Source organism: Opisthorchis viverrini (assembly GCF_000715545.1).
Source record: "Opisthorchis viverrini unplaced genomic scaffold opera_v5_7, whole genome shotgun sequence".
Classification (NCBI taxonomy): Eukaryota; Metazoa; Platyhelminthes; class Trematoda; order Opisthorchiida; family Opisthorchiidae; genus Opisthorchis; species Opisthorchis viverrini.
The window spans coordinates 1,863,386-1,887,558 of NW_008751663.1; the positions used below are offsets into that span (position 1 = coordinate 1,863,386).

General features: G+C 41.9%; 1 protein-coding gene across 1 annotated transcript in view; it reads left to right on the top strand.

The window, feature by feature from the left end:
* Positions 1-6,264: 6,264 nt before the first annotated feature.
* T265_00716 (hypothetical protein) overlaps positions 6,265-24,173 on the top strand; it is a gene marked incomplete at both ends in the record, with an annotated part of 218,612 nt that continues 200,703 nt past the window's right edge. The window contains one exon of the mRNA XM_009164565.1: positions 6,265-6,302. Coding sequence (XP_009162829.1) covers positions 6,265-6,302 — 38 coding nt within the window. The remainder of the gene's footprint in view (positions 6,303-24,173) is intronic.

Here is a 24,173-nt window from a genome sequence, read left to right on the forward strand (position 1 = left end):
TCCTCATAGTTCCTATACAACCTCTCAAATTTGAGCCTAAGCTATTCGGAGTTCTGGAAGTAGTAAGACGACCACGAGTGGCAGTCGACTACAGGTAGCTTGGTGACTTGAGGGCTATTAGGAGATCATTGAATATAATTCTGTTATTAAATAAAGTAAACAGTCACGGCTACCTAAATGAAGATAAGTCTACTGATATTGTCTCCAAAGCGGTCTTGATATGCCCCCAATTAGGATTGTGAAGTATTCCAACATTTATCAATAACTTCTATGGAAAGCCGGGCACCATGTCATGTAACAGTTCTTTGTAAACGTTGCCTATGTGTAAATCATCACGTTCTTGACGCTGTTCTTGCAAATCGTACCCCACTGGTGTGATTTTCACTTAATAAAAGATCAGCTACCGTGAGGGTGATTTCAAAATGTTTGTTCGACGCGGGTGTTTTTTTCTAGAAAGCTGACCAAAAGAGATGAATTTCCATTTGTATCCAAATGTTTTTCTATGGCCTTTGAAAGCATGGAACAGTATTTTCTCTGTCATATGAGGTCGATGTTCTGGCTATTTGGTGAATTTTGTGTTATTTTTTAGTTACTCTGATCACGTGTGCAAACGTCACCTTTATCACAAGGAACCGATAATTGTGCTATCTAGTTCATCCGAAAGAAGCATCATCATACTCCATGAGCTATCTGAACAGCTTACTCCGTACTTAATCTTCTTTCTGTGAGACGTCGCCGGTCGGCCTCACGGACTGACACCTTTTTTTGGTGTGTTATGGGGCACCGTCTTTTGTGGTTCAATGATGGGGTTATAAGATCTATAAACAGTGCTTTAGGAGCACAACTCGTCTAGTCGGGTCATAGTTATTACCGCATTATGGATAATCTACCAAAAGCATGGGAGACACCCAAAAGTGGCGTGCGGCCGCACCTTGCTCCAGAGCAATAACCCTACTACTAATCCAATTCACTAAGGAATGCGAGAAATAGTAAGATATTGTCGCACCCTATCCGTCAGCTCTGTTTCGACGGGGTAGAGGCTGCGTTAACCGCATCATCACACTCCGTCAGGTGTTAGAGCAACTTCACATGTGCGGACGACCCACACTGTCGGTGTTCCTTGACTTCAAGGACACGTTCGATTCTGTCGACCTTTCACTGCTGTTAACCACATCTTCACAACAACATAATCCAGCTCCTGTACTCACATACTTCTGGGAGGGTAAAAGTGCTCTGCAAACGCTTTTCTACGAAGAACGGTATCCCAAAATGATGTGCACTCTCTCCATTCTTGTTCAACTTCGTCCCCAATGAAATAATCGGGTGAAAGCTGGAAGGTTTTCAAAATCCCACTGTTCTCACCGGCAGCAAAGCATTAGAGTTGAACACTGATGTCATGCCGTCGATGAAGATGATTACGATGATGATTCACACGGTGAGAGCCATGTGAATCCAAAATACGCAGACGACGTCGCATTTATCTTTGAAGATGAAGGTAAGGCACAAGCCCTGTTGAATACTGACTAGTCATACCATCTTTCGGCACCTTCGAAGTGCGAAGTCATGTTTCAGGATGTACAGATTCTAAATACACCCACAAGAATTCAGGGAGAATCAGTGGAGTTTCATTGGCTCTGACGGAAATGTGGGCCACAATAAGGGCTGTATTGCTGTATGGTTGCGAGACATGGCCTCTGAGGACAGATGGTGCAAAACTTCTTCAGGTTTTTGACCACCGATGCCTCAGAAGTCCGGCTGGTTTCGGATGGCGCCAGCGTGTTAGCAACAAGGTAATTAGAAACCTGGCATTTGGTAGTGCAGCATGTACGTCAGTGGCGAAAAACAGCCAGCGCCATCAACTGCGGTGGCTCGGTTATGTGCAACGCATGCCGAAACACCGTCTACCGAGACGGTGCCCCGTTCAGAATGACAGAGACCGCGAGGTGGACAACCTATGACTTTGCAGAAATGCGTTAAAGAGTATGAGTAGTGATGGTGCAATACACATTCTAGGACGTGGTCCAAGTTGCTCTCCTGTGCCTGGCATTTCAAGAAATGGCGGCTGATCGATATCAGTGACTTTTGTATTGTCAGCTTCTTTCTGTGGTTTCTGATGGAGTCCTTGGAAGTGTAAGCACCTCAGAGCGCTTAACATAGGCTAGCGTTGGGTCCCCTCTCTCACCCATTCTCCTCTACTTTTCACTTTAGGGCTTTGAATATAGTTATATATATAGCTTTTCTTTTAGATATTTTTTTCTTATGGAGACAATTAAGGTGTCCATTGTCTTTTTGATGGGGGAATGTTTAGATTGTAATTAAAAGTGAGTGCAATAAATATATGAGTACCTTGATATACGACGGCTCAGCTGTATCACCTTTCGGTGCATATCTGCCACTCCATTCAGAGGAAGTCCGAGTGGTGAGAAGGCAGCAGCTCATGCAGAAACAGTCGAGGTGCTGAGGTCGGTTTCGAACCAAGGCCGTCATGTATATAAGTTTACTCTTTAACCACCGGAACAACCTGAACCCAAGTGCATCATATAACTTATTTCATTCAAATTTCGAGACCAGTGATCTAATCCAACAACTAACAGACTACTAGGGGATAAGAGGAACATTTTGTCTTGACAACCATTGACCCTGGAGGAGGAACTGATTCCAATCTTTTGACTTGACAGTTTTGAAATGAGGACGAATTTGCATCCTTTGGGTGTCTTCGTTCTTGTAGAAGTCCGGATGGAGAAGGTGAGCTGTACAAACTAATCGGTAGACTCGTGGTCAATAGTTAAGAATTTGAGACTGTAATCTAATAATCGCGTGTACGATTTCGCGCTGACCCGCTGAGTTCCACCAACGAGGGACGTGTTGGTGTGGGTGAGTCACCGGTGATCCAATCAAACCTTTATTTCGACACTATATCTGTTTGCAACTTTCGCAAGGCGCATATTTTCAACTCCATTCCAAGGACGCCATAAATAAAATGATATGTTTGTATACCACGAACCACAACGAAGTCATTGGAAATTTCTGGTGGTAACAGACCCCGCTTCAATATACTATTGGCCTGGGATTAAAGAATGAATTTTTATACAACACTGATATGCGTCCACATTCACGAATAAGTTGCAGCGCCCATTTCGCCAAATAAAGCTTTTTCAGCTTATCTTTGTTATTTACTACTCATAAGGTTGCTGAAAATCCATCGACGGGAACCCGGGGACTGCGCCTACCTGATGAGCCCCAAGAAAGGCGAAACCGGTCGTGGGTTCAACTGGTACTACTCACAAGGTTGCTGAAAATCCATCGACGGAAACTCGGGGACCGCGCCTACCTGATGAGCACCAAAAAGGGCGAAACCGGTCGTGGGCTGTCGACGGATTTTCAGCAACCTTATGAGCAGTACATTACAAAGATATACATGAATCGCGATACCTCGAATATCGTCGCAACTAAAACATGAGGCGGCCTGCTGCAGCACATTCAGTTGCCTGAAAACATCACAAGCGAGAGATTCATCTGTGTTACAGGTGAGTCTCTCGAAAGAACCAAATTGGTTTGGAAATGAGTGTATATTCGCTTTTTTCAGCTTGTTCTCTCCGACGCGCTTTTATTCGCTGGGTTTTTAGTGACGATTCACGGATATGATTATGATAACTTCAGGTTTTCCTGAGTGTAATACAGAAAGAGCAGTGATAGATAAAACTGGATGGCACGCCCTAAAGTCTTTTCCTCAACCACTTTCTCCCAGTTTGTAGCCGCAAAGTTCTGGGATAAACTTTGTAAGGGTCAAGCTGCTACAGTTGTGCTGGAAGTAATCGAGTGGGACGAATGGTTGTGTAAATTTTCCGAAACAACCCCTCGTTTTTTTGTGAAGGAAGCCGGCGGTATCTTCTGACCCGGACGAGAGTAAATATCCGGAAGTAGTGGTGCTGATCTGTTTCGTTTTTTGAGTTACCAGTGCCCATTATTGAGAAGCGCGTTTTCACGAATAGATTCTGGTGGCTTTGTACAACGCTTAGCAGTCATTTGTAAACATTTCTTCGCCAAATAACGGAAAAACTTCAGTGCTAGTATGGGTATAGTTTGGTTCAATAATCGCATCGCTTCACAGCAGTTCAGCCAGCGAAAAAACAGTCTTCACAACTGTAGCAGAAACGATGTGGTCGATTATATACTGAAAGCCTGATGAAACGTGGGAATATTTGTCGGACATTTCTTCTTGCATGTAATGAGAATGTGTCTCTACAATCCGAGAGGCACTGTGGACCGGTTTCCTGCTCGTTGGGAATCATCAGCAGTGAGCATCGCATGCGAATCAGAACAACTTTTGTGTTTCCATTGTGGGACGGTAAATATCAATTCCTTAAATGAGGAGGTCACATTCACGTGGCATAAGCAGTAAGACACGCCTAGGAATTAAAGCAAAATGCCGCACTCCCGCCAATCTGATGGACACTTCAACTAGCGTGCTACACTCATGATTGTTCTACGGGCTTAAAACCTGAACCTCGCAGCTGATTAGCCATATCCTCCTCTAATGGGTTATGAAAATACGAAACGTGTGCCCCTCTTGTGACTTTCTGAGGGTCTAACTCAGTGAAGAGTTCCCCCAGAAACGTGGAGATCGGTAGTCCCAGGCCGACTTCAGGAGTGCCTTATTGTTTATGCTGCGTGTGCCGGGAAGTTTCCTTTCAAGATCTGATGAAGGCTATTCTATTTTTTAAGAAAGGTCAATTCCTTTTTATCGGTTGTATCCGTCTATTTCCCATGGTTCAGCTAGGTATGACTTGCATATTAGCAATGTGAAGAATAGTTCTGAAGTGAACTTTAGTCCAGTGGGTAGCTCAACTGGTTTGTAAGCACGTGGGTTACCATTCCGTCACTACCCGTTGGCAGCGAATGTACCTGAGAAGATGCTTGTTGGATTGTCACTCACTAGTAACCACATGATGCATCGACGTTTAGTTGGCCAACTCTATTCCATATTTCCAGATTTTACCAAAATTTCTGACGGCTGAGCAAGCGACAGATAAATGTTGCATCAAAATGGACTTCCTACCGGACCAGAACGCGACCATACGTTAATGGTCATACATGCTTAGCGGTAGCTGTGGCTAGATGGAGATAACAAATTGGTTTTGGAGCTGAAGAGTTCACTGGTGTCTTGTCGCCTTTTACGAGTAGACAAAACAGATCAGACGAGTGTTTAGCTATGTTCGTCTACATGCTTGGTCGGAGTCCGACACGAATTTGCGTGTCAGCCAAGGTTGGACCACTAGACATTGCACATACTTATGACAATATAGCGGGCTTGTGTGAAGTCACATATGCTATTTCTGGTAAGCCTGTGAAACCGGCGTATACCCGAAGGAATAAAACTGGCAGCTGCATTCGCAAAGACCTGTTGGTTGCTACCCCTAGCTTAAGGTCTAGGGGTCCAACAACATGAATATTAGTTCCATATTAAAATGTGAACTACTGGCCTCGTCCACCAACTTTTGCACCTTCCAGTATGACACCGTACATACCCAGCACAGTGTTGGGTAGTAATATCTTCCAGGCGACGACGAAGAGGGACCATTTCGGTTTTCGTGGTTAAACGGACAGCACAGTTGCCGTGTGGGAATAGTCCAATGCTTTGGGAACTGGAGCGCCCTTCACTCAGCTTATCCATGGAAGCTTTGGGGCGGCTAGAACATGGAAACGCTGGTATGCCACAAATAAAATAGTTGTCTTGCAAATACGCCCACGTGTTGTGAAGCTTCTTAATTTTTCCGGTTTGGGTGTCAGTATCGTCATCAGGACCCACTCTCCAATGGGTGACTTAGGTTCGACTGTAGAGACTTGTTTAATCCTTAAGTGTTGAGGCTCTCGATACGGAACTTTGAGTGACGCGTAGGTTCGACAATCCCGAATATCAAAAGGAAGAATTGGGTTCGTAATTCTACGGTACTATTTACACATGGGTAAGTAAAAGTGTACAACAAACCTCAATTGTTCACGTTCGTGGCAGCAACAAGTTCACAGGTCTGTCACTGACCGGCACAGTGCAGCGTCAACGTCCGCAAACCAAACGACGGCGAGCGGAATGACCGCTCAGTAACGTGGGTTGCGGACGTTCCTTCCGACGACGGTCTCGTGATTCCCATTGGACGTGCGATCACACGGAACTCATGAGAAGACAAATCAAGGCAGGCTCAGCAAACGTTTCATGAACGCACATGGGTAAGTAGGTCAGCAGCGCGCACTCACACGCAGACACACATGTCAATACACAAGGAAAGGATGGCCTCTGCGGCAAGGTGAGTGGCGGATACAAGTAGATCAGAAGTACATAGGCGGAGTAGGCAAATGAATGGGGGAATTATCATAAGGTCAAATTAGATTCAGCACAAAGTGCATCACACTTTACTGACTGTCTCTTTAGGACCAGATTTCCTCTGGCCCAGGAGGATAAGTTTCAGAAAACGTAAGTAAATTATCACAATATACTAGATATACGCTGAGGACAAGTCATATTAGGCTAACGGTTGTTCGCAAGTTGCTATCCGCTGGTCAGTACAAACCATGCATGCATACGAATAGAAGATGCACGAAACGCATAAGAATATAGGATGCCAAAACTCATCACTTCATATATAGATAATGATGTGCTTGGTGCTTACATACTGCTGCCATATTCCCCTTGATGTCGAACAAGAATGTTCATCAACTCTGTCCACTTTAGCAGGGAAAACTTGGCTAGCCTCACATGCTTTTTCTGTAGCTTATTACGGAGCCTGACATAGCTTTCCCTAGGGTACGAATATTTTATTTGGAACAATGAAACCAGCTATTTTTGAAAAGCAATTCTGTATGGACTCTCTAAAGCTTCAGAAATTTCCGTGTGACATCGCCAACTTGCGTTGGTTAAGACATCTCAATCTTCTTCCGACAATCATTCATTCCTCACCGAACAAATGCCAACCTGTCTGGCGAATGTTGAAGCCTGTCGATAAAAGTGGCGTTCTTCACAGCAACAAGGGAGAACACAAATGCATCCAGTTGATTTAACTGGCTTTGAGTTCAGCGTTCAATTCGCAGCTGTTCATAAAAAGCCGCTGATCGTCTCCATTGCTTTCCCATCTTTCGTGATACATCTGAAATGGGAAAACTGACAAGCGAAAATTCTCTATCGCTGTCTGATTCAACAACCACTTGCTCTGGGTCTGGTGGATACCGACCTCATTCTTGCATGAGGAGAATTCCCCAAGTCGGTTTTGAAGTGGATCGCGCCAATGCATGGGCTATGTTGTAGCTAGAAATTTCTTGAAGTCCCTTTGTGAGAAAATCGTATTGTGCAGTATTTATTCCTATCCAGCTGTTGGATGCACTAAAATGGCGATGAGCTTTCGCTAGAATTGAACAGTGTACTGCTGGTCGCATGACAAGGTATGAGGATGTGTGAGTGGTGATTTTGCCCAACTGAATGAATCTCTCCCAAATATCCGAGAAAAACCGCCCAGCTATTTTATTCTTATTGAGAGTCATCAGAGGTTCGGAGAGGCTCCAGTCCGGGACATCACCTCTCTCAGTGCTGTCATTTCCGTTCGCGTCAAGAAAAGCTGTAAAATTACAGATTCTAGTTTAAAGTTGGCGCTTCTCCACTGTTTTTTGTTTTGCTTTGCCAAACGGTGGAGTTTTCTACTCTTTAATAGGATTCAGCTATCTCAAACCTTTTCTTGAGATAGTTTTACCGAAGCAACCAACGTAATATTTCGACACGCTTTGCAGCTCGGCACTGTCCAAGACAAGGAAACAGGGAGTTAGAGACAGCCGTCTGATTTTTGGTGCTTTTTACTCAGCGAATGCATCTCTAGGCACACAGTACCCTTGAATTTTAAATGGATTTTGGTCATATTGTATAATGCACTCATGATCCCGGCCCACTGTTGAGCCATTGGATTGTGCAGTTTTGAGTCAGCTTTCTCAACTCCCTCGCTGTCGGGAGAAAACGTCTTCTCTTCTACCACAAACTTTGATCTGCAGGTCGTACGGAAGAAAGATTTAGCTACCTAAAACTACCGTTGCAAGAAGTTGCAGGGGGCGTAGATTTTCTCCCAATAGTTTGTATCCAAATTACTAGGCTCAACCGCCTTACACGTGTTCAGCGTTCTCTGTACTTCATTCAACGAAAAGCTCGACCTTATTTTCTTCTTCGCGTATGTGGTTTGGTGAGAGGAATTTCGCTAGTACGAACAGGTTGTCCTAGTTTACCATAGCTCGTGCTAATGGAAGCATTTGTTCATACGATTCAGGTGATTTGGTCTTTGGGACTTGTGGGAGTTTGATAGGGCCTTGTAATATGAGGAGTAGCTGCAATGATGTTTTGATGATGATGATTTCAGTTAGCCCAGTTATGCCATCCTGAGAGAGGAACAATTTGTAGCTTGTACCCCTATCCCTTGCTATATCTTAGTTTGTTGCAACCGGACCTTCAAGCTTCCTCGCTTGTGCGCTTGGATGTGCGGATAATTCCACGCTCATAAAATCCATCATCCACCAGCCAATCAGAATCATTCTGGTAAACGGATTGCACGATTTACTCTGTGATCATAATTATATCTTATGTTGGTGGTGGAAGGAAGAAGGTCTTCGCTGCGGAGTTATCTATTAGAAAGAGCCAAATGAACGTTTATAGACTATTGGACAGGGACGCAAAAATCTCATATTGATCTTGTTGACAAAAATCGACTATCCATTTCTAATTGAACGTGCCTTCCTGAAATTTCCTGGATATTCATATTCATATTCATTGCTCAAATCCAAGCAAATGCTACAAAGCGACTCCAAAAATTCCGAAATAGATATCACTTTTCAAGAGACGCAAAGCGGATTTACGAGAAGACATACTACTCGCATGCCTTACAGTCAGTAGTATCACCGCTACAGTGGTATTGGGATTCAGCATTGTTTTTTTGAAATTTGTAAACGAATATTACCCCACCGCATTGTTTTCGCTTAACAGGTCTAACCGGGCACTAGAAAATCATAGATGTCCACCAGTGTTTTAACGCCAGCTGGTTAACACTCACTTCTAGGTATATCTCTTCTTGGTATTTCACATCCAGATAGCTCCATGTTATGCATTAGTACAACGTCTTTGATTTTATACCTACATAACTACTTATATACATAAGTATGGATTCCGTAGAGCAGAAATGATTGTTTTTCACCGGTTAAGCTAGACTCACGTGGGCGATATTTTTACGATCGCTGCTGTTACCAGTCGATTCACTGAGGATCACGCATCCTCATGTTGCGAAGAAACGCGCATCCAGTGTTTCTTCGGTTATTTGACCTTACTACAGTTGTGTCATTCACAAACTCAGGGGCTTCTCTGAATCGCCACCATATTAGTTCGGATGTCGAACTTATGGAGACTGATGCAATCGCATCGCTCGCTTAACTAAACAATTCACTCGTACTTCGAGAAATACACTAATTTGCAAATCAGTTTGGTTTTCACGAGAGACAGCTGAATCTCTCGTTTATGTTATTCTACAACTGAATTTGCTGCTAACGGGCCGCCTCATGATGCAATTGGCACGATATTCGAGATGTTGCAGTATATTTTCATAAAGGAAACGGGATCCAGTTGAGTCTCTCGTGAAAACCAAACTGATTTGCAAATTAGTGTATTTCTCGAAAACAGTGCAATTTGGGTTCAAGTAGATCATAAGGTTGACTGCGCCTACCTGATGAGCCCCAAGAAGGGCGAAACCGGTCGTGGGCTCTCGAAGAGTTTTCAGCAGCCTTGTGAGTAGCTTCCTGTATGAAAATTCGCCCATATCTTTCACCGCACTTCTACCTACCCGTTGATTGCATGAATTTATTCCAATGTGGTGAAATTACTTTTGGAATTCAACTGAGGAAGTCCACGTGTATATATATATATAGGCAATGCACTTAACCTTTTCTAACACCCTTTCCTTGGCTAACAATGAACCCTGTAACAGTGGCGCATAACTCATATCTCATATCTAATCAATCGAAACGAAAAACGCACTAGGGTTACCGGGTTTTTTTATTTGTTAACAACCGCTTTTATCTGTTGAACTGATTATTTTTGCATGTTTTATACCATTCGATATTTTTTTGCCTTAGCAAACAGCATAAAATGAAACCGTCAACCTAATGAATGCTTCAAAACCCAAGCTGGTTTACCACAAATTGCTTTTTTTCAATATCTAACGATTCGCGTGATTTTTTAATTGGCCTTGTCTGTCTAAGAGCTCCTAGTTGCTTCGATATTTTCATCTTGAACTGTGAACAAGAACCTGTTGACATTAAGTGATATTTTTAACGGTTTCTCAAAGAGCTCTCAAAGTTTGCCTGTAGAATAAAGCCGTAGGTACCACACACATAATAAATTGTCATTTTATGTGAAAAGTTAGCGAACGATCAACAAACTAAATGTAAAAATTTAAAAGCGTGTGAAGAACTGCGGAAAATCTCGTGCCACGAGAAAGGTTGAGTGAATTTACCAAGGCTAGCCTGTCAGTAATTTGGCCAAAGATTTTATGACGTCAAAAAGTTGGCTTTATGAGGTTTTCCTGCTAATGAAATACAAGATAATAAAAGAACGTTGCCAAACCTACAAAGATTTACCAAATTCAGCCACTAATTCGAGCACATGATAGAATAATGGCTCTCAAAGAACAAAGTCAAATTATGGGGAAATTAAATCTATTCTGTATGGGTCAATACACACGGGCTGAGTGATATATCCTATGAGGCAATATGCTCTAAGGGCCTCCAAGTCATATAGGATATCCCTGGTGAGCAACTACACTCAGGTGAGGCTATAACGGACTTAAAGAATGTATGATAATACTTCCCCTCATCTCAGAAAACGAGGTAGGGTTACACTACTTACAAGGTTGCTGGGAGATTTTCGAGAGCAGACAACCGGTTTTGCCCTTCTCGGGGCTCATCAATTAGGCACATCCCCAGGTTTCCGTCAACCCTATGTATCAGGTGAGTTTTCCGTCAAAACCAAATTGGCCTGCAGATGAGTGTTTAAGCCGAAAGCGGGATTATATCTATTTTGGTTGGAGGCCACCAGGAGGTGTGCGTCAGAGCGAAAAATTAGTGTCGGAGTTAAAGTAATGGTTCAGCTTTACAGGACGCCTTTACGGTTTTTAGGCCGGTGACTTCTGTTCTCCAAATAATTTTCTCGAAACTGGATACAAGGATAAACTTTGTATGATTTGTATCTTATTAGTCAGGTTAATAACGTGTAGCAATATAATAAGATTGGTAATGCATTACACTGTAATCATAACGTACAATGATGTAGAATTAGTCAGCATTGGAAACCTTGCAGGCACGCACGTGCGTAATTCGCTTTTAACACTAAATTTTGGGTTGGTGGCACACAAGCTCGAGGTTTGATATGGTATCCGAATAACTATCACCATAAAATTTGAAATTCCGAATAGAAGCCGAAAGTCCTTGATAGTAGTTCTTAGAATCATACCGTGTTTTACCAAAGCTTTGCTATAAATTCTTTGAATTTTCACACAGAGTTGAACATTTAAAGACACGCTTTCACACGCCGAAACTTCAGCTGTGTGTAGCATTTTCAAAATATTTGGCTGTTGGCACCCACCGCACTAATGGACTGTCATCCTCCCACTTAAGCAAGCCCGACTAGTGAGTTTCACGTAGTGTCGCTTGCACGATTAATTGAAACCCAACCGGGAATGATGAGGAATGAGGAGATAAATCAGTAATGTCAGAACTACAGCTGAAGGTATTTTTTGCCATGAGAATTTCGGAAATTTTACATTGGAGAAACATCACACTGTCCGGCTTTCGGCTGAAATCAACCTTTGAATGAAACTATCCCAAAGATCACCACCGTGGGCGCAAATGAACAATTTCAACTTGGCACTTTTATTTTGTTAATAAGAGTAAATTCGCAGCCCTCATAGAATTTCAGCTTTCTACCTCCACCATTGCTTACGACCAATTTACCGTGCTGTGGCAAAAAGTTGCAGAATGAATAACAGCAGTTTTGTGTAGTTACGTGCAGTTGATCTGGTGATAACCAAGTCAACTGATCCTTTCAGTACTAACTGTTGTAGAAGTGGAAACAATGCAGGCAGTCAGCCGAGTTATTTTTTGAGTTTATGTGCTCTCGCAATTATCCAGGCGATGGGCGAGCATGAAACTGGACGATGAGGACACAAGAATCACTGATAACTATATATGGATTTATATCTTTTACAACATTTAGTCAATTAATGATTCATCAAATGCGGGGATCCAAACCAAAAATTGAACTTGTTAATGGAAAACTTGGTCATTTTTAATGGGGAACTCTTCACGTAAGTTTAGTCAATCCATGCTGAAAAGCCAAGGAGCACTGAACAGCTGTTTCATTCTTATTTGGAATGATCAACAATGCAGGGTTCACAAAAACCTAGGGAGTTTTGAACCCTCAGCCACCGCGTCAGTAATCTGAATACTTAACTATTTAGCCCCGAGAGGCTGGTCAGCAAAATGGTCAACTAGCACTGTGACAAGAGATGGCGCCATTTCTACTTAAATCAAAGGAACCATGTCACATGTCCATTTTTTGATTAGCTCCTCGATTTTTGACTTCTCAGATGAGAATTCCAACGTTTTTGAGCAATGGTATCGTAAATAATATTTCCACCTTTAGTCTGGTCGTGCAAAGATGCCCGTTTCCATCACACTACAGTTGAGGGATTTTACTGAAATCTGGTGACCGTTTCTGGACCTGTAGTCCAGCTAACACAGCGGTTATAGGAAATCTCTCAAATAATAATCAAGTACTTTGTTAAAGGTTAAATGAGTCAGTCTGACACGCTTTCAGTTTTGTGCAACTAACCTGGATGGGCAGAAATTAGGGACGTAGACATAAAAGCAAGAATTCTCAGCCGAGCTTGCTGTTGTTGGTTTTGCGCTTACAGTTCCATAAAATGTTTAAGGTATTTGAAATATGTATGGATAACGTGCTGAAATATCCTAGTCTTTACAGACAGGATTTTTTAACCCCCCTATCTCTTTGTAGATGACATTTCGTTTTGATCTTCAGACTGATAAGCTACCGGGATCCTATTTGCCAACTGACAAAGGTCTCACGTGCATACACATTCGGTCAGCCGACATGAAAAAAGTAAACGCTGATCATACGAAAATAAATCAGTAACTTACAGCACGGCTATTATCCGTAAAGTATAGCGTATGAATTCCATTCGGTGAAGTTGTTTTTCACAGTTCTCTCTGGTGAACATCAAACATCAAACGAACAATGCAGTCGGTCAACAAACTTACAGATGACGGTAAAACGGTGGACGTCTGATAGCTCCTACTGTTGTCTTATACTACTACCAGTCTCGATTATTAATAGAGACAGTAATAATACCAGCATCTCGTTCTGTCAGAACGACAAAGTGAGGCCTGAAAAGCAGTTCACAACCACATTTGTTCCTAATGAGAGTCACCAGACAAGTGTACCAAAACCGGCCATCCTTTTGTAAGGGGGTCTCCTGACCCAAGCGTATGAACAAGTGATCCCAAAGAGCAAAAATATTTTGAATTTATGATTAGGATCTTTGAGTGGGAGTGTCGTTTTTATCCTCCAAGAGCATTGAGTGACAGCTTGAATACTTGTAAGTTGTAAAAATCCATTGTCACGAGACAGACCGCATTCGTTTAGTCAAACGTGTGTTTTGTTCACTCTTCTGACCTAAACTTCATTGACTAGGAGAAACAGCCGAATCTACGGTTGTCGGCCAGATGCTCATGTTAGAAGGGTAACGATATATATATATATATATATATATATACTGCTTGGTTAAATGCCCTCGGTGACCATTGAAACCTATTATTACCACATATGACGCAGCGTTCACAAGAAAACTAAGAGCAAATATATTATGACCTGGTTAGCACCAAAGAGCCCTATATACTGAATTTTTTGCAAGCTAGTTGGAAATAAAGTAGGCGTTGGTGATATTCCAGCATCCAGAGCAATTACTGATGACAATGTGACTTCACGGATGGGATGAATTAAATTGCTGAGTACACACAGACAAGAAATACCGTATTAATTATAAGTTACAAAAGATAGAGCCCAAGTGGACCACTATACTAAACCCAACCCTACGTTTTGCGGAGAACACCCTGCAAGGCATAAAGCATGTTTAGCAGCTCCCAGTAAATGGCTAGCACCAAAGAGCCCTATATACTGAATTTTTTGCAAGCTAGTTGGAAATAAAGTAGGCGTTGGTGATATTCCAGCATCCAGAGCAATTACTGATGACAATGTGACTTCACGGATGGGATGAATTAAATTGCTGAGAACACACAGAGCAAGAAATACGTATTAATTATAAGTTACAAAAGATAGAGCCCAAGTGGACCACTATACTAAACCCAACCCTACGTTTTGCGGCGAACACCCTGCAAGGCATAACGCATGTTTAGCAGCTCCCAGTAAATGGCTGAATCATCATACCGGACGCTTTTGAATTTGTGAAATATCTGACGATGTGTTTCTTCCGTGGATATGATTTTCGGGGCCCGAATAAATAGAAGGCAGCCACTAAATGTCCGTCAGTCGCCAATAACACAGAAAGCATTAATTATTCAGAAGAAGTGAGATGGTCAAGACAGGAGTGTGGCTGGTTTATTCTCGTAGCGGATAATCAAAATCCTAAAAACTGGAAACCGGTGGGTGGGCGCCTTGCGATGTGGTTGTTGGCCTGGGACTGCTGACCAAGTATAACTTGTCCGACCCGTGCAAGTCAATCGGATGAATTCGATCAGACTGAGTACATCTCGTGTAGTTACGACGCCTGTGTCCACAACAAGGCTGATGCATTGAGCTATCGACAAAAAAGTTTAGTACAAAAATGGCGTAGAACATATGAGAATTCAGAAACTGAGCCTATCTGATGAGTTCCTAGAAGGGATAAACCGATCCTGGGCTGTCGAGTTTCTTAATCATATCAGTAGTCTTCCTTGAAGGAAATTGTGATCATTTATGAAGTTATCACCAACCGAGACGTTTTTCTTGCAAGGGCAACCGTAACATAATCATGTTAGTTTGAAAATGGCAAACACAGTAATCATGCTTCGTAAACCCGGCTTTCCATTCGAAACGTTTACAGTGAACTAAGAGAGAAGAAGATAACAGATGTAATTGCAAAATTCACCTATTTATCAAAAGGCAATTAACATGTAAGTTATCAAGAACGAACAGGTTTGTAAAACCCGAATATGAATGTAAATTTGCTGCAAATTTCTTAATTCAGTGACATGCACTAATTCCTGAACATCACTATCAAAAGGCTTATGGAAATTTGATGAATTCTAAGGAACTTCCGTGGTCGGGATCCACCTAAACCCAAATAAATAAAAATAACTAAATAAATAAAAATATAAAATAAATTTTTGTGCTCACAGTGCCTACAACTATTGTCAACTATACTTCTATGGGCTTCCAAATGAAAGCAATCTTTTGAAAAATGCCACCTACAAGAAGATTTTTAAAGTATCAATTAAGCCAACTGGAAAATTTTTGGGACCGATTGGGAAGTCATCGACTCAATTAGATACTCTCAAGAAAAAGGTTTACCGATGGGATCACCAATATCCCCGATTTTGGCCAACATGTACATGGAAAACTTTGAGCAGAAAGCTTTCAACGGATCTGAGTGTCCACCGAGGGTTTTCTAGCCTTACGTAGATGATACTTCCGTGGTGATAAAGCGAGATAAGAGGAACGAATTCTTTCAGTATCTGAATACTTTGGACCCTCACATTAAATTTAGCATGGAGCTAGATTTCGGTTGGAGTACAATACCTTTCCTTGACTGCATGACACACAAGAGTGGTGGGAAATTGAAAACCACTGCTTACCGGAAATCAGCAGATAGCGGTGTGGTTTTAAACTAGTCCTCAGTGCATCTGAAGGCAGTATATGCTACTACAGTTTCAGCGATGTTTAGGAGAGTGAGAGCACTGTTTACAGAGGAGGTCGACCGAAGAGCAGCAAAACTTGAGATGAAAAAGCGACTTCAAGATAACGGATACCCAGTGGGATTAAGTTAAGCGGCAAATAAGACGGCTATTGGTGCCAACACCAAGGCCCAACAAGGAGTGGATCGGACAGGCGGTCAGGGACATCTGAGGTCATTAGAAGGGTACTGAATACGGCTAACATTAGAGTAGCTTTCCAGAAGGGGAAGAGTTTACGCTCGGTGTTGGTGCATTTGAAGGATTGGCTTCCGGTTGATAGGACTAGGAACTGTGTGTACAAAATAAAATGTAACGACTGTACGAAGGTCTATATAGGTCAGGCAGCCAGGGAATTGCACACCAGAATCGGTGGGCAAAAGCGTTCAATTATTACGCCACCGAGAAACGTAGATGAATACCAGGCAATAGTCAAAGAGTCGGCAATTGAAGGGCATGCACTAGACACTGGGCATAGGATAGATTTAGAAAGTGTGGACATCCTGAGACGGGGTTTAAGATTCACACTACAGCGAGGCGGTGGAAATCGCCAAACATCCCAGCGTGAATAGAATAGAGAGGATAAAACTTGCGAACATGTGGAGGGCTGCATTAGATCAGTTGAGATAACACAAGGGGTTGTGCAGTTTATAGTTTGGGTCTACAGGTATAGAATCCAAGTAGAGTTAGATCCAATTAACCTCCTCCACCACTATCTCCAAACCAATTGTCCCGGCACCCTTTGACGAACACAGGTGCACGAGATCTGTGAACGATACCAAGAGGAATTTTCCATTAAGGTGTCCTAGACTGAAAAAATCAAGGACGAAAAATCTGGGTTCATCATGAAGACAAATCCTTCCCCCTAACCAATCTATCGTGAATGTTAGTCATCCGCTCTAACCAACAAATAGGAACATCAGACAGATTCAAATTCAAGCGGTCTAAACACTTCAGAAGAGCGAGCTATCTGCTGTTTAATGCCGCTCTTTGGTGCAAACCGTATATGCCATCTGGCTTCTCTGCAAATTCCGTGATCCAAAATTTCCAATAATAGTCAATAGTTAGGTTGTAATTTGGATTCGGCTGAGCATTATTCATTCAAAATAATAAATCAAGGACAAAACCATAGCAAAACTGCAGCTTTTTTGGTTCCATTCAATCCTTGTGAGGAGTTTAATCCATCTACTCGTGGCCCAACGGTTAAGTGTTCAAACTACCAGCCAGGAGGTCGCTGGTTTGAGACTCTTCGGACTTTCATGAGATGCGCACTGCTGATGATTCCCAATAAGGATGAAACAGCTGTAGGGTGCTTCTCGGCTTTTCAGCATAGATTGGCTTCACTTACAGGACGAAGCCTCCACAAAAATCTCAAATCTCCTCACACTACTAACAAGAACATAAAGGTCTCATCTAAAGATTACATCTGAAACCATCGGTCACCGAACCTCATGTTTAAGTTATGCCTAGTTAGGCGATCCACGTTGCTAAATGAAAATTCGATAAAAGTTGCAATGAACGAGTCCACGAGACCCAGAAGGCGGCATCGCTATCCTTTAACGTTTCTGGCCTCGTACATTTAGAGCGTCGAAAATTGTGGCCAGGAAATATTTTCCTGGCAAATATAAAACCAGATGTTTGCAGCTCGATGGCACCAAGTTCCGTGCCACAAATCCAGATCGTCGTTGGGTGTACTAGAATGTGACTTTGAATAAGTATTTTGAAGGCAAAAATAGGAATCATGAATGAGGGTGTTCTCACATGCAAGAATAAAAAGCCACAAACTCCTCTGGATATAACCTATGCATTGTAAAAATGAGTGCATTTGGATATCACTTTCAAAAAAAAGTGAAGTAGATGTTCGAGCGTCAGGCTTCGGGGCTTATGAAATCAAATAGTTCTTAAAGACAACAGCTAATTCAGACAGAGATCGAGAGACAGACAGATAGACAGGCAGACAGACAGGCAGGGAGGGGGGCAGCAGACAGACAGACAGTCCGACAGACAGACAGACAGACAGATAGATAGATAGATAGATAGATAGATAGATAGATAGATAGATAGATAGATAGATAGATAGATAGATAGATAGATAGATAGATAGATAGATAGATAGATAGATAGATAGATAGATAGATAGATAGATAGATAGATAGATAGATAGATAGATAGATAGATAGATAGATAGATAGATAGATAGATAGATAGATAGATAGATAGATAGATAGATAGATAGATAGATAGATAGATAGATAGATAGATAGATAGATAGATAGATAGATAGATAGATAGATAGATAGATAGATAGATAGATAGATAGATAGATAGATAGATAGATAGATAGATAGATAGATAGATAGATAGATAGATAGATAGATAGATAGATAGATAGATAGATAGATAGATAGATAGATAGATAGATAGATAGATAGATAGATAGGTAGGTAGGTAGTTAGGGGGATAGGTAGATTGGTAGATAAACAGACAGAGAGATAGATGGACGGACAGACAGATGGATAGGCAGGCAGACATAGAGCAGATAGACAGGCAAACAGGCGGGCAGACTGCAGACAGACGGACAGACAGACGGCGGATAGACAGACAGACAGAGGGCAAAGAGAAAGACAGTAGTCAGACAGAAAGCAGATAGAAAGACAAACAGTGCGGAGGAGATAGACAGACAAACGGACAGGCAGCATGCACCCAGACGGACAGATAGGTAGAGAGAAAGACAAATCATATGTGTATATAATTGCCAGTTAACACTGATGAGATATAGAACCAAAGCGGTCGATTGGGTTTCATGCTTGAGTAGCACAATAATCTCATGTGTGTTTTTCCCCATGTTTCCAATTACACCCTGTAGTTGAATTAGTGGCATTCCGAGACGTGCTAGCACGATAAAGAAGACGATGCTTGCTTTTTCCTACACTTTCTACTTGTATTATAAACAGTAGTGTGTGCAACACAAGTGAAGAATAAAATTCAAATTAAGAACTCAGAATAAAATGCTGACGCAATGCACTCAGTTTACAAGTGGACGCTACTGACCGAGGTTGATCCACAGTTCCACTGTGAGTGAGGCCCTGACTTAAAATTCTGTAGTCAATAAACATCCAGCTAGAACTGACAAAATTTTTCTCTCAAATGTCGCAACTACAAGAGCGGATAAGCTCCAAATCAGATAGTGACAGCAAACTCAGTGCTTGGCGACAGACGGAGCAGGTCAAAATGAGAGGATTGTTAGTGGATTTACTCAGAGTGTTCAGAACATACTTTGGGATAGTTTCATTTGTCCACAACGAAAAATTTACTTTCGGTTCTATCCATTTTAGTGCATTCGCCGGTGAAAGATTAATACGGTATGACGTCGACAACGTGATTGGCGATGTTCTGACTGGTAGTATTGTATAATTCCGCTTCCACTAACAAAGGCTTTTGTTCTTTTTAGGGCTACCTTTTTGGCACTGATAAAAAACCTGGAAGTTAAGGTAAACTTGGCTTGAGGATCCGTTGTGGTGGTATTAACGCACAGCGTTGGACAGTACATGTAGTTTTCCGTCTCTGTCTCTCTCTGAAGTAGATAATTTAAGGGTGTTACGGAACATTTACGGACGAGTGTATTGGAAAAAGTGTTTTATTACGGTATCGACCTATCGAGATGGTTTATGATAAAAGAAATAGCTCGTCATCCTCGATGGTTGTTTTGGTAAGGAAACGTAAAAAAATCTAAGGAATTCAGCACACCCTCTGTAATAATGAACATCTTGGAAAAGCGTAATAAAGTGAGAACTAATTTCTTCCATTTTGAGGGTTGAAAGTTAACGAGTTTGATAAATTAATCACACTGCTAGATTTGACATTTATTAAAGATTTCAACTCCTATCACATCACACCGAATGGGAAATAAACCCGATAAGGGCAATAATGTGGACGGTCTTAGACAATTTATGACACCTGAGAAGATCGGGGTATGATGGTTCGTCTACACAGTTGGTGAAGATGCGTTGATTGATATTCCGGGAAAACCTGCTACATCCGCTGTGTACAATACAGCAAATGAAAGATGTTGCGCAAGAAGCCAATGACGAAACATCAATTCTTTTATATAAAAGATACCACGGTCGATTATTTTACGCATTAAGTTTCGGAATGTAGCAGATAAAAGTTTGGCCTACATCTCACACATCGAACTAGCAGCAAAAATTCTGAAGAGAGCATCCCTCAACTTCATCAGGGAATCGAAATCAATAAGACTGACTGGATTATTGTCACAAGCCATTGCCACGAGCTATTCGTGCCTTATCTGTAAAATGTCATGAAACTGTGAATAAAGGAGCACTCTGAATCGTCATAAAAGAGCCATACAGACGGCGTTGTCAACTTCTTTGAGTCTTTCGTGTTGAACTATCACTGCCAGCTTGAAAATTGATGCACAGGAATGTGGGTATTACGGGAGCTCCAGATAGCCCAGTCGTTAAAGTAGAAATTACTGACCGGAAGGTTCACGGTTCGAATTCTTCCATCCAGGCCTGGGCAGTTTCGCAGTGTCTTAGCACTCGTGCTCCCTTTGGATGGCACGACAGCTGTCCTTCGAAAGCTTGCTACACATGGAGCAAGAAGGCATGAATGGCGAACTATCAGCTGTTCCTTTTGTTGAAAGAATAATATAACATACGAAACCAATTATTAAATCAATCAGCTCGTATAGCTTGGTGCGTGCGCAGTGATCTTCATTGGGCACTTTGAGCGCGGTCTGGGTCTGTATTTGTTAGTCGACAATTAGCCGCTTCGGGATGGGCTTTTGAATATAACTTCTGACAGAGTGAACACGATGATGGCGGGTAGGTCCATTATCGAAGAGGTTAGTTTTCGAGTTTGGATTTCCATTACTCCAATCGACTAACCAATCAGATGACTGATTTGGCAAGTAGCAACAGCTCCGGTTTGCTACAGTTGTGTAGCTTTTAGCGCAACTGCAGATGAACCGTCACTCACACTGTCATAGTGTGAGGCAGAAGTGTTATATATGTACTACTGACTTCAGCCTTTAATTGGGACCTTTACCATCAATTTGTTGTCTGATGAATATCCTTTTCTTCATCTGCCTTGGGTGGATCAGTTTCTTCGTGTCGACACCATTGTCTCTGGTGAAATTCGTCTTCATCTTTAATAGAAACAGAAGTGCAATTAAATCCGGTGCCTCTAGGAAAAGATGCGTATTAGGCCTGTCTGATACCACAGTGGGGAAACAAGAAAAAATGGCATTTCGCATGCGACATTAATTTACGAAACAGTAAGTGTATGAGAGTATGACCTGCGCATTTCGCGATTAAATATCTAAACAAATTGCTTTCATCCTCAGACATTGCAGGCAAGCTTGAGGTCAACTGATTCATAAGACCATATGTTAAAATGCGTAACTTACATGAGGATTAAATTACCATTTTATGGCGTCTTATAGTGTGGCGAAATAAACATGCAGTGGCAATCGAAGTTGGGTCATTTTTAGAAAATCATGCGTTGAAACACGTTTCGACTTGTTCCCTGTTGCCACATCATCGATCTGCTGTGTATTTTCTTTTCGGGAATATAGTGGATAATTTATGTAACTCGAACAAGCAGTCCTTCAGAGTGATTGTACTCGACTCTTATGGGGAGTTTAAGAGCTGAGTTAGTCCGCTGTTTCCTGAGGTGATATGTTGGTGAGTAGTGAGTTAAGAACAATAAGGCACGTCTCCTCTATCCCCTTTTCGATTGTCCAGAATTTTTACGGCACAAGAAAGTGAGAATAAGCATGCTAGCGAAATAATGTCCACACCTTCACTAATCAGCTTGATGTTTTGTTGAATTTGTAAAGTTGCTTCTGAAAAGTTATTCAACATTTTTGGCCAAGAAAAGTTAGTCTATTCGAAAAGGTCAAGAAGCATTCCACAGCTACGTCATATTCAATGGAACTCATCATTAGTAGGCATCGTGCTAGGGCGGTTCGAACCCTTAGCTCTCAGTTTGAATAAAAAATTAGCCCTCCGGTTACGAGCGGCTGATTGACTCTCACAGAGTCAGGGTATAGCGGCACTCGCCTCCCTCACGGGATCCGCACCAAGTTGTCAGGTTTTGACTGACTTCCCTGAATGAAAATTTGTTGGTCATGCACATTGCTCTTCCTTCTGGACTACTTACAACTTTTAGTAGCAAAGGCAGATTCGAGCTCGTGTAAAATAAGCCTGACTAAGAATCCTAATAAGACATCGCAGCAAACCTTGTCAATTGCTCAAATGCCTTGGAGAAAAATGCGCACCAAAACACATCTCGGGCAAGTTTACCTCAACAAGTCCCAGTTGCACGTCGGTTAAGGATTTAGGTGAACATATGAAGCAAACCGAAGGCTAAAGACTGCAGATGTTCTCGTTCAAGCATATCCCCAAGAATAATACCCTGAAGAGTCATCGGAAGTGGACATTTAATTGCTCAAAGCTCTTCGGAATGCGTATTTATCTACCACAGTCTGCCTGTGACGGAGTTATTCAAAACGCTACTTTTGAATATGCTTATTATTTGAGGTTTCCCGTACTACGTCACGAGGACCTAGCAAGTGGAACTCTTCTTTTTTGTCATGGGGAGACTGAATCTGTAACGAATCTTATTCTATCCACTCTTAAGTTGACTGACCCTTTGGTGAACACTATTTGACCATTTTTTGCAGTGTCTTTGATTTACTTTGTGGCCAGTCAGCTTGACCTCGCTTTTACTAGATGTTCAAACTGTTACCAAAAGCCAAAATCTTCCCGAATTTTCATACTATGAACATTCAATAAGAGAAAAATCATCGGCATGTAATACTGTACTTTTTGGCGTTGTCACACTTCGATGCATGTTTCCTTTAAAACTGACAGTGGGTTCGTTGTCGGACAGTTTGGACAATTTCCACATTCCTAGCTAACACCGACCTGTGGAAAGTCTTTTTGTTTAGGTCTGTTTTCATGGTATGCAGCCAAGAAACGACACCCACTGGTTAGATTGACATTGTCGCATATAGCAGCCGGTAACCAGCGGGTAAATAAACACTGAGTCTTTGAGTTTCAAGTGCTGACAATCAGGCTACTAAAACAGAATAAAGCATTGTGGTTCTAAGCGGATAATGGGCGGAATCAGAATCCTTCACATTCGGCACAATGGTCAATGAGTGCCGAAAAATTGTAACGTTGTTGATCATTTTCCTGTGCCACAGTCTTTGTGAAACCAATGACAGGTAATTAAAATATGGCCATAAAACTTCTATAAGCAGTGGCAAAGTTTAATGAGAACTTATGTGACTCAGCAGTTATTTTTGCTCTTATCAAGTTCTAACTTTACGTTCGGAGATAGCCAGTAGCGTTCGGGATGTTCAGAGTTTCTTTTCGGCTACTGAATTAAAGACAATATGCTGGTGAACAATATTACTGTGGTTTGTTGACATTCTGAAGGTACAACCTCAAGGTAGTCTTAGCTCGTACTTGCCTTCTCACCTTTTGATAAGCGCAAACATCACAAAATATTTTCTGTTCCTTGAAAGTCAACATACCGATTTGTTTTGCGACCAAATATGCAGTGCATAAAGGATCAGCTGCAAGATAGGACTAACAGCTCCGCTGTGTTCAACAATATGTAACACACATTTGGGTTCGTAAACGCTGTGGCGAAATTGTTGAACCAGCATTCCACTCTCAGAGGTCCCATGAAGCATAAAACATCAGTTGTAGATGGTTGCGTGACTTGGATAATTTAAATCCACTTTACAAGCGCAGAAACACCCCTCGTTCAATCCGGAGGCAATTATTCTGGCGAGTCTTGCCCAATTAAGGGAAGCGGTGGACTCACATTTTATTCTTACTAATAATCCTCGTTAGTGCGCATTTCTGAAAGTGCCGGGGTCTGAATTCCGGATGTCTGATATGTGAGGCAAGCTTATAAAGGCTCCTACAAAAATGTACACTGGACACACTTGGAAAACGTGTTTTCGGTTGATTGGTATTGCCGACCCCTCAGAGTTCCTACTCAATAAATACGCTAGAAATTTGGTTGACCAGCAGGCGTAGAACAAGACGAAGCGGAAAATGGACGCGGAAGAACTCCCAAGATCACCTTATGGTCTAGAC